The 12448-nt window shown below is 39.1% G+C and overlaps 1 protein-coding gene across 1 annotated transcript in view; it reads right to left on the reverse strand.

Moving 5' to 3' along the window:
• Nucleotides 1-356: 356 nt before the first annotated feature.
• CCN6 (cellular communication network factor 6) overlaps nucleotides 357-12448 on the reverse strand; it is a 36894-nt gene continuing 24802 nt past the window's right edge. Inside the window, exon 4 of the mRNA XM_029596843.1 lies at nucleotides 357-783. Coding sequence (XP_029452703.1) covers nucleotides 502-783 — 282 coding nt within the window. The 3' untranslated portion in view covers nucleotides 357-501. The remainder of the gene's footprint in view (nucleotides 784-12448) is intronic.

A 12448-nucleotide genomic window follows, 5' to 3' on the forward strand; every position in this document is an offset into this window, starting at 1 on the left:
TGAAGGTTGAGATGCATGGTTCTATTCTGAGATTTGAGGGGATGGAGTTCCATAACGGTGGGATGGCTGTAGAGAAAGCTCGGTCTCTTAGTGTGCTGTGTCTGGTGGATTTGGGCGGTGGTACCTGTAGCGAACCCTTGTATGCATCTCTTGTTGGTCTTGACGAGTTGTGTAGTCGGAGGGGGATCTGTAGGTCAATGGGAGCCAGTTGGTGGATGTTTTTGTATGTGGTAAGGATGGCCTTGTATATTATTCTAAAGTGTATAGGTAGCCAATGGAGGCTCTTTAAAATGGGGGTTACATACATTCTTTTTATTATTATTAAACCTTTCTATGCTTTATATTTTTTTCTCTGAACTGCTTCTGAGTTGTCTGCAAGCGGGGCCATGGTAAGGGGATGCCCACTTCAGTCCTTTTCACCCTCGTTACCTTTCTTTCTATTGTAGGAATGACTGGATTGGAGGAAACTTGTCTTTTATTTATCTCCTTCAGTCCTAACAACTACAGTAGCCTGAGCTCCGAAAAGAGATCACCTGGGTCCCTACAAAGCGTCTCACATGCACATGACATGATCCACAGCATGTCCCATGCCACGCTGCCCCCATCTGGGCACTGGAACTGTACATGAATCGTGGAGGACTTATTGGGCACACAGCAACGACGGTCACTGCACATCCCGCAATACGTAGGTCGATACGGTTGTGTGCTGGAGCACTCTGACAAGATCAGCTTTTCCAATTTCGGAGCCTGGAACGTGGGCTGGCAGGTCTGACCTTTGGGGATCTACAAGAGAAAAAGACATTGAGACCCCCTTAAAGTAGAAAATAAAGTATCTTTTCATGTGGAAGGAAACAGACTGAAACCACCTTTCATTTCAAGGTAAACAGGTCCTAGTGTGAGCTGTGCCTCCATGTGAGTAGAAACCTGCATCCTTGTAACCATTTCTGTCATTCTAATCCTGCTTACACTGCTTTCTTAAAGCAGCCATGCTGGATTCAGATTCAAGGAACATTACTGGCTGAATAATTGGTACATGTTCCCAAAATAACACATAGACATGTCAGTCTACAAAGGCATTTCCACAGATAAACCAGTACTTTATCTGCAGAAATGGCTTGGCATAAAATTACTCTCACGATATGAGCTGGATTTTAAAAGCCTTGCGCAAAATTGGCTACATACGTGCATAAGTGGGCTGCACGGGAGCTACGTGAATTTTAAATAGCTGTGAAGGTGGAAAAGGGGCAGGGCATGGGCATTCCAGAGGCGGGGCCAGCACTGATGCAGGTAACTCCTAATTTTCCTCAGCCAGTACACGTATGTTACTGGCATTACTTTGCTACAGCTCCTCAGTAGGAGGAGAGAGAGCGTCTTTATAGGGCTCAGCCTGACATTGATTCAGGGTGAGTTTTCAGGAGGTGGGTTGGGATTTGGGGGAGGTGTTACAAAGAATACCTCTGATGTTTCTGTAAAATTAACAACCTCTCTCCCATGCGTGTAAAGGCTGCAGACCTACACACGCATGTGCATATTTTATAAAATAGCATGCGGCTCATTTAAAATCTATCCATATGTGTGTGTAAACCTATGCGTGTGTGACTCGTATGAGCGAGCGTAAGTTTACCCAGATTGTGTGGGGGTGTCCCCGGGAGCAGGGCGGAGTGGGAGCGAGGTTGGGGTTTGCACTTACACACATGCATTTGGATTTTCAAAAGCAAGCACGTGGAATTTCCTGAAACTATTCTGGGCACAAATTAGGAGGTTAATTGTGTTCTAGTGGTTTTGGCAGGATCATTTTTCTAAGCAACCATGCATGCTAAAGTTCCCTTTGAAATTTGGTGTAACTTGCGTGTAAATCTGCTGACTTTCTTTTGCTGGCTGTGACAAAATTAACCCCAAAAGTGGTTAAAAACAATAGAAGGGAAAATATAGAACAGAAAAAATAGAATTAAAATAGAATTCCAGTGCACAGAAAGAAAGAAACAAACATTTTCCAGCTTCTTCAAGGGCCAAGCAGGATGTTCAGCCACACAAGTGGGGGGCGCGCACGCCCTCCGACGCTGATGGCGCAGAGCATTGGAAAGGCCAAGAAGACTTTTCTTGGGAGCGCATGGGCCTCTTCACGCTTTGTTTCACAGCAGTAACAGAATTTGTATTTATCAGTTCACTGCTCCCATGGGCCTTCTTTTCCCAACTACTTCCTCATTAGGTTTTTAGAACTTTTAAAAGTTTTCTTTCTTTTTCCTGTTGGGCCCGAGATGAGTTTCTTTTTCTTACTTTGGTGTACTGCTTACTGTGGTCCCAGTCAATCTTTGCTCTGGATTTTTTTTTTTTTTTTTTTACCTTTTATTTACACACTTTAAGATACATTACACATCCATATTCAACATGAAATAGTGGTATCTTCAGCTTACAAAAAAAAAAAAAAAAGCATTTAGCCTAAAAGAGGGTTTTACAACTCAACCCCAAAATGTGGTGTACAGGTACATAATAATAAAAAAAAACTGCTGTGTAAGATACAGCGGACCACATCTAGTCACATTCACACTACATTATCCTATGTCCCAGGCGAGCAATCACATCTACCATTTTCCAAAACCGCAGCTCTGAATCAGTGAATACAGACGGGAGGCTCTTCTCCTGTATTACAACCAATGGATATCAGCCCTTGTCATAATGAGTCAAGGAGCAGTTGATAGGATCCATTCCATAGAGTAATATATTCATCTGATACCCTTCTTTTAGTGAATTTTATATCCAGGCAGTCAATTTGCCTCCATTCTGCCAGTTTTTGGTACCAGATCTGAGCACTAGGACATTCTGTTTGAATCCAATAAAATACAATGCAAGAAGGGCGACCAAAATGATAAAGGGGATGAAACAGCTCCCCTATGAGGAAAGACTGAAGAGGTTAGGACTGTTCAGCTTGGAGAAGAGAAGGCTGAGGGGGGATATGATAGAGATCTTTAAAATCTCGAGAGGTCTAGAATGGGTAAATTTGAATCAGTTGTTTACTCTTTCGGATAATAGAAAGACTAGGGGGCACTCCATGAAGTTAGCATATGGCATATTTAAAACTAATCGGAGAAAGTTCTTTTTCAATGAACGTGCAATTAATCTCTGGAATTTGTTTCCAGAGGATGTGGTTAGTGCAGTTAGTGTAGCTGGGTTTAAAAAAGGATTGGATAAGTTCTTGGAGGAGAAGTCCATTAACTGCTATTAATCAAGTTGACTTAGGGAATGGCCTCTGCTATTACTGGTATCAGTAGCATGGAATCTTGGGATTGAATTCCACAGCCCCAGTGTTTGGGTACTTGCCAGGTACTTGTAACCTGGATTGGCCACTGTTTGAAACAGGATGCTGGGCTTGATGGACCCTTGGTCTGACCCAGCATGGCAATTTCTTATGTTCTTAAAGCAGGACTGGGTTGGTCAATGTCATTTTGTGTCTTATTCATCCAGATAGAGAGGTATAGCTACTTTTATTCATAAAAATTGTCCATTGATACTGGAGAAAAAATTGTCTGATCAGGAAGGAGGCTACCTTATGCTAACTGGTTCCATAGCTAACTTAAAAGTTAACTTATGCAATGTATATTCTCCAAATATATTTAATCAAGCCTTCTTTTCAAAGCTGGTGGTGGAATTGGGTCAATTTTTACACCATCGGATAATAATAGGGAGAGATTTCAACCAACCTATCAGTCCAGAGCTGTGTGTTGAGTGAAAAAGAATTTTCTCCGATTAGTCTTAAATGTGCTACTTGCTAACTTCATGGAGTGCCCCTTAGTCCTTCTATTATCCGAAAGTGTAAATAACCAATTCACATCTACTTCTTCAAGACCCCTCATGATTTTAAAGACCTCTATCATATCCCCCCTTAGCTGTCTCTTCTCCAAGCTGAACAACCCTAACCTCTTCAGCCTTTCCTCATAAGAAATTGTATAACTAACCTTGAAAATGTATAACTAACCTTATTGCTATAACTGTATTCTGATCATAATGTATATGCTAACCCATTTTCCAATTGTTCAAAGTGAGGATACTGGAATTTTAAGTCAAACTGTATCGGAACACACCTAACAACAATCTTAAAGCCAATACCAGTTTACCTTCCCCTGAAGCATACCGACGCAGTTCTACAACTTGGATAAGTACTCATATTATTATGACCTTCATAATAGGCATCATCGTGATTGCTTTCGCGTTATCAACTCTGCCTTATATATAATCATATGGTCATTTCCAGTTCCAGATCTTCTCTGAACCGAGTCCTTCTAACTTTTTCAAAACATTTTTTGTTTGCACTTAAAAGTTATTATTAAAATTATAAATCCAGCGTTCTTGTTATGCACTTATCTTTCACGCATAATATTCCTCCTTAGTGTTGTTTGTTGTCTTGCTGCATCCACAAGAAACAGTTAACCCAACACTGGACCGTGTTTCGGACTGTTGTGAACAATCTCCAGTCCTTTGTCAAGGGTGATTCATTCTGCGTCTAAACACACCATATTTTATGATTTAATGTCAATACTATTCAAAAGATCATTACATGAACAAACTTGGACTATAGTTATACCACAGACCAGCACTTAAATCTTGTGTACTCACATTTTTACTTCTTACATTTCATCCATGTTAAACTTCACACACACAATGGCGTCTCAGCATTTTTCTTATAGTTCACATCAGGAACCCAACCGGAACTCACTTAAATTCCCCTCTACTTTCACGTTCCGCCTACTATACTGATGGAATATCTGACATCATGCTACCTCTCGATAGGATTATATCAATGAGTACCACTCAATTGAAGCGTTTAATCCATTTGGAGCAACTGTATCGAGCTTAAATATCGAGCCTTTTGTGTCAAAGAGTAGATCTTTTTGCAAAGACACGAAACAAATGTTGGCAAAGTTGGAAGAAATTAATAATGCAACCGATGCATTGTTAGTGACCATGGATATACAATCTTTATATACTTCCATCCCACAGCCAGAAGCTTTGCAAATTGTGGAGAGCACTTTAAATCAAAGAGAACGTCCTCACAGAATCCCCACTGAATTTTTGATGCAACTCACGAAATTAGCATTGTGTGAAAAATTTTTTCTATTCCAGCATAAATGGTATAAACAAATACACGGAACAGCCATGGGGGCCACGATGGCCCCCAGTTTGGCTAATTTGTATGTGACGAATTTTGAAAATATGTTTCTGTACAATGCTGTAGAGTTTCAGAAAATCTCTCAGTACACTCGTTACATAGATGATGTGTTTTTTCTGTGGCACGGAAGTATTGAAGATCTATTACAATTTCATAGTTGGATTAACACACTTGACCAGAATTTAAAATTTACAATTGAATTTCATCATTCCCAAATCAATTTTTTGGATATATTCATTAAAAAGGATGGGAATAAAATGGTCACTTCTTTGTATCGGAAATCGTGTGAAAGAAATACGCTTCTCCATTTTTCCAGCTTTCACCCTTATCATCTAAAGAAAAATTTGCCTATTGGACAATTTTTGCGCTTAAAACGACTGTGCAGTGAGAATCAAGATTTTCATATACAGGCAGGAATCCTAGCACAAAGGCTGCTCCAACGTGGATATCCCAGCCATTATATCAAAAAAGCCTGGAAACGGGCTACAAATGCAACAAGATGTTGGTTATTGTTGGATAAACCAGATGACAATAATTCTACATTAGTTTGTTCTATTCCATTTTCAAACAAAGCTGGGGCTATTGCAGCATCTATTTTCCAACATTGGACAGTATTAAGACCACATGCACCTGTATTTGAAATTCCTCCGATTGTTGCCTATAGTCGAGGCCGGAATATAGGTGATAACATCTCTCATTCTTATTTACAAGACGCATCGGGCGAAAATTCGGACTTACCTTATGGAAGTTGGCCATGCACTAGCTGTTCAGTGTGTAATCAGGTGATAGCTGGGGAAACTTGGATGGATGCGAATGGACGTAATTTCACATTGAAGTACCATGTAGATTGTAAATCTACATTTGTCATTTATTTGATTGAATGTCCATGTAAATTGTATTATGTAGGAAGAACCAAGAGAATGATTCGTACACGACTAATTGAACACAGAAGTTGCATTACTACGGAGAAAATCACAGCCCCCTTAGTATTACATTGTAAAGATCATAACCATACCTTCAATGATTTACGTTGGAGGATTTTGGAAAAAATTTACATGCATCCTCGAGGGGGCAATATTAATAAAACCTTGAATTTGAAAGAACAACAGTGGATATTTAAGCTCGATACAGTTGCTCCAAATGGATTAAACGCTTCAATTGAGTGGTACTCATTGATATAATCCTATCGAGAGGTAGCATGACGTCAGATATTCCATCAGTATAGTAGGCGGAACGTGAAAGTAGAGGGGAATTTAAGTGAGTTCCGGTTGGGTTCCTAATGTGAACTATAAGAAAAACGCTGAGACGCCATTGTGTGTGTGAAGTTTAACATGGATGAAATGTAAGAAGTAAAAATGTGAGTACACAAGATTTAAGTGCTGGTCTGTGGTATAACTATAGTCCAAGTTTGTTCATGTAATGATCTTTTGAATAGTATTGACATTAAATCATAAAATATGGTGTGTTTAGACGCAGAATGAATCACCCTTGACAAAGGACTGGAGATGGTTCACAACAGTCCGAAACACGGTCCAGTGTTGGGTTAACTGTTTCTTGTGGATGCAGCAAGACAACAAACAACACTAAGGAGGAATATTATGCGTGAAAGATAAGTGCATAACAAGAGCGCTGGATTTATAATTTTAATAATAACTTTTAAGTGCAAACAAAAAATGTTTTGAAAAAGTTAGAAGGACTCGGTTCAGAGAAGATCTGGAACTGGAAATGACCATATGATTATATATAAGGCAGAGTTGATAACGCGAAAGCAATCACGAGATGCCTATTATGAAGGTCATAATAATATGAGTACTTATCCAAGTTGTAGAACTGCGTCGGTATGCTTCAGGGGAAGGTAAACTGGTATTGGCTTTAAGATTGTTGTATGCTAACCCATTAACATACTCTATTCCATCGAAAATTGTAAACTGCTATGATGGCGAAACCGAATGATGGTATATAAAACTTGATAAATAAATAAATAACTCATTATGGTTGCCCTTCTCTGTACCTTCTCCATCCTTTCTTATGCTCTTTGTCAGGTGTGTTTCCTGTAGGAACGCAATCTGTGCTTTGGACTTTTTAATCAATTTAGAATTTTCTTTCTTTTTATCAGAGAATGGATATCATTTACATTGAGCGAGAAAAGCCCCACAACAGCCTTAATCTTTGACCATACCTTGATATAGGCCAGTTTTCTTAAACTTCCTTAGAAAAACCGAGATGTCACCCAGCCTCAACATCTCAGGTCAAAGCAAAGGGAAAGATATAAATTTCCTTCCCCTTATATTCACTCTACATAAAACAACCCTATGCATACACCCATGCATTCATCCATCTTCCACATATTATCGTAACTGTCAGTCAAATTAGTAACCCATAAACAAGAACAGAAAAAGCAAAAAACTGTTGCTCCAAAGGACTGCATCCTCCTTTTTTCTTCCATTGTCTTCTTCAAACATGCACTCTGCTCCAGGCTGAGATATACTTTGAGTGACAATCCTTCCATAATCCAGTTTTCAACAAAGTTATGAGGAAGAGGAAAGAAAAAGCTGAAACAAATCAGTCAGGCCTTCAATAATCATGTTCAAATGAATTGCTCTCCCAACAGCAAAAGAGAGCTAGGTCTTCCCAGAAACATTTCACCACCATATGGTCTCCATTGATTTCCAACATGTCGCATTGATTGAGAAAAAACGTTTTTGCTTGAGTTGCTTGCGACCCTGTCTCTTCTCATAAATATAGAATGCGAGTAAAATTACAATGCGTCACATAATCCAAAATGGCGACCAAATGGCCTACCATTCAATCAAAATGAGTTCGAAAAAAAAATACTCCAAACATGGTCTTAGAAACCTAGAGACAATCAACAGCAAAGAAGAAAAAATCTAATTAATTTCCTTGGTTAGACCATACAGTTCCAGTACTGAACCCATCTGCACATTTCTTCGATGGTAAGCCAACAATCACAAAGTCTGAGCGACCCCTTTTAGGTCCCCTCTGTAGATTGTATTTTCTCCAAAAATTTAAGCATTTGTTCTTTGGACATTAGTATAGTGGGTTTACCTTCATAAAACACTTTCAGTTTAGCTGGATATTGAAGATTGAATGTACGTAAAGTTCTGTACAGATAGCAGAAAAAGCTCTCCTGCTCTTGGAAACCTTCGCAGAATAATCATTAAACAAAAGAATTCACAATTCTTCATATTTCAGCAGTACATTGATATACTTTTTTTGTAAGCAGCCAGGAGCTTCACTTTATCTGCAAAATTAAATATTACCACCAAAACTGGTCTCAGTCTAGTGTTATTAGGTAATAATATGCCAACTCTATGAACCCCTTCTACAATGATGAGTTCCGTGGCTAAAGAGAGGCCAAGCATTTCAGGGAGCCAGATAAGAAGAAAGTAAGTAACTCAGAGTCTTTTACACACCTCAGGGACCCCAATCGCCCAAAGGTTATTTTGCCTACCTCTGTTTTCCTGATCCTCTAAACATTCCATGAGAACAGCGTTTTCTTTTTTAATTGCAGTCAATTCCGTCTCCAACCGATCAGTTACCATTTCCTGTGAGACAACCTGATTTTCCAGACCATCCGCCCGGTTTCTCTGTGTCTCAATGCCATCTTTAAGTTCATCAATCAAGGACTGAAATTTATTCAATTTATCCTCAACAGCAGCCGAGCCATTTCTCGATATCTCCTGAATCAACTCTGTCTTCATTTCCTGCATAGCCTTCTTAATCTTGGGCGCCATTTGTGAGTCTTGGTTTTCTCTGAACTAACTCTGTGTCTTCGTGGTCATGCTGCCCTGAAATACAGGTTTCTGCTGAAAAAGACAGAATCCCTTCTTTTAAGAATGATTATGCATGGGTCCAGACACCAACTCTAGGTTTCCAGATTAGCAGAAATATAGGCCTGTATGGAGCTCCTCTCTTATGCGACTTCCTAGCCAGGTGACATCACCAGAAGTGTTGTTCTGGATTTTAATTTTGCTTAAGCTGTTTTTCTCACTTGGCAAGATGTCCAGTGGTTTGTAACTTCAAGATGTCCCTCACAGTTCATTACAAGGTCTGCATGTATTATTTGATGCCCTTATGCGTGGTATCTGCTCAAAGATGTCATTTAGGACCGTACAAAAGGGCCAACCATTTGTAGAATGGCTTCGCCACTTCAGGGCTCTCAATCATACAAGCCAGCTCTGTGGGTGCTTGGAAAACCCAATATTATCTCCTGCATTCCTATCAATTAGGAACTGAGAGCTCCAGGATGCAGAGCTGTGGGGGAGGACAGTAAGAAAGTGCCTCTGTCTCCTTACTATTGTTCCCACCTCCCCCTACAGCTTATTGACTGGCTGTGGAAGGTCTGACCAAAGGACCACAAGGGAGGACTAACACTATACTTCTGTCTCCCAGCTACTGCTCCTATCTCCCCCTGCATCCTACAGGTGGCTGTAGAATATCTGATTAATTGGCTACCGGGTGACAAAGTACACCAGCAGTCTAGAACAGATGGGCCAATTTTCAGTCTAGGACAGATAATCTTCCTGAGGTATTCTCTCAATCTCATTTAATCAAGCTAGCATTATCAGTGCATACCTCAAGAGTTATGACCCCCCCCCCCCACCCCAGAAGCAGGAGTGGGGTGGATGTAGATGAGGCGTTGAGGTTGAGCCCTCAGGTTCAGGAAGAGGAACTAAAATATTTGCACCATGGAACTTGAAGGCACCAACAACAGCAGGGTAGAGCTGCTACAGGAACAGGATACAGAAAAGCACCCTCTGAAACAAGAACAAGACTAGGACACACAGGAACACAGAAACAAAAATAAATGAACAATGTCAACAAAAACTCAGAATACATGAGCCCAGGAGGAGAACCCATTTAAGGCCATAAATTAGAACATAAGAACGTGCCATACTGGGGTCAGACCAAGGGTCCATCAAGCCCAGCATCCTGTCTCCAAAAGTGGCCAATCCAGGCCATAAGAACCTGGCAAGTTCCCAAAAACTAAGTCTATCCCATGTTACTGTTGCTAGTAATAGCAGTGGCTATTTTCTAAGTCAGCTTAATTAATAGTAAGTAATGGACTTATTTATTTTTTAAAAACTTTTCTATACCGTCGCTAAGTTATATACCATCGCAACAGTTTACAAATAGGCACATAGACTAAGGTAAGTAAATGAAGGATATCGTACATTCTAACAGGTGCCAATAAAGTTCGGTTACAATTTCATAAATAAAATCATTATTTGAGTAATGTTGGTCAAGTCCAGGTATATTATTGAGTTACTATCTTTTTGAGATATTACTTCTTAAATGTAGGATTGAGTAAATTCATTCTCATCTGCATTACCCTGTACTTTCATTCTCTACCCTCCACACTCTTTAGTGAAGGCTTTTTTAAAGAGCCATGTTTTTAAATTTTTCTTAAAAGTTTTGAGATTATTCTGTAATCTGAGTTCATAGTATAGTATAGGCCCAGCCAATGATAAAGCCCTTTCTCTCACTTGGGTTAATTTTGCTGACTTTACTGAAGGGATTGTTAGTAGTGCTTTGTTTGCTGAGCGGAGGAACATGTACTCGTAAGGCTGTGTTTAGCCAGTCTGCTTCTTTATCATATATTAGTTTGTGTATGGTGCATAAGGCCTTGCATTTTATCCTGTATTCGATGTGTGACCAATGTAAGTCTGCTAGAGTTTCGGTTATATGGTCCCTCCTCTTTTTTTCCCATCAGTATTCTGGCTGCAGTATTTTGAAGTATCTGGAGTGGTCTTATCGATGTGCTTGGGAGTCCTAGTAAGAGTGCATTGCAGTAGTCAGTGCTGGAAAAGATAAGTGTTTGCAATACTGTTCTGAAGTGGGCAGGTGTGAGTAATGGTTTCAAACTTCTGAGGACCATAAGTTTTGCGTAGCCTTCTCTTACTTTTATAGATATGTGTTGCTTCAGGTTGATTTCTGGGTCCATTATTACTCCCAGATTCCTTACTTTTTCGGTTAGTTCAATTTTTTGGTTATTTCTTAGGGTTATCGGTGTTTGAATGATTTCAGTATGTTTTCTCTCAAGGTGAAGGAATTCAGTTTTATCAATGTTGATAACCAGTTTCATTTGGTTTAGTAGTTTAATTATGTCTAGGTACATGTTAGCTAGACTTAATGTTTTGTCAATTGTGTCGTCTATTGGTAGAATTAATTGAATGTTGTCTGCGTAAATGTAATGTATTATCCCTAGGCCTGCCAGCAGATGACATAAGGGTAGCATATATATGTTAAAGAGGGTAGCAGACAGCGCTGAACCCTGAGGTACTCCTGTTTCAAGTTTACATTTTTCTGATAATGTGTTTTTTATCTGGACTTGAAAGAACCTGTTGTTTAGGTAGGATCTGAGCCAATTTATTGTTTTGTTACATAATCCAATTTCTTCAAGTCTTTTTTTAGTAGTATTTTGTGGTTTACTGTATCAAAGGCTGCAGATAAGTCGAGCATTATAAGGATGTAATGTTTACTGTTATCAAAACCTCTTAGTATGTTGTCTGTTAGTGAGAGAAGTAATGTCTCAGTGCTGTAGTGTTTTCGGAAGCCATGTTGTGAAGGATACAGTATGTTATTATTGTCTAGGTGTTCAGCTAGCTGTTGCTGTACTGTTTTCTCTATTAATTTAGCTAATAATGGGAGGTTTGAGACTGGGTGGTAGTTAATGAGGATTAGTGGGTCACTGTTTTTCTTTTTTATGATTGGTTTAATGATTGCCCCTTGTAGTGTATCTGGCATTAATCCTTCAGTTAGGGATAGGTTTATGATATTAGTTAGTGTTGGGGTTACTACATTGGTAATCTTTTTTATCTCAGTTGTTGGTAATGTATCGATTTTGTGTGGAGCAGGGTTTATATTTTTTATCATTGATTCAACTTCTTGTTCTGATATTTCTATAAATGAGGACCATATGTTAACATCTCTTTTTTGCATTACGATTGCTTATTTGCTGTTTTTTGGGAGTTTGTTTCTTAGTTTTTAATATTTTGTCACTAAAAAATTTAGCTAATTCATTGCATTTTGATTCAGGAAGACTTTGAGGTGATTCTTGTTTGTCATTTGTGAGATTCGTTACTATGGAGAATAAGGTTCTTGGGTTATTGGCAAACTTTTCTATTTTATTGGAATAGTATTCTTTTTTAGTATTAAGGATCAGTTTTTGTAGAAAGCTAGATGTTTCCTGAATTTGGTTAGGTTTTCAGTTGTTTTGTGTTTTCTCCAGTTTTTTTCAAATTTTCTGAGCTTTCTTTTTGC

Source organism: Rhinatrema bivittatum, chromosome 3, assembly GCF_901001135.1.
Source record: "Rhinatrema bivittatum chromosome 3, aRhiBiv1.1, whole genome shotgun sequence".
Taxonomy (NCBI): Eukaryota; Metazoa; Chordata; class Amphibia; order Gymnophiona; family Rhinatrematidae; genus Rhinatrema; species Rhinatrema bivittatum.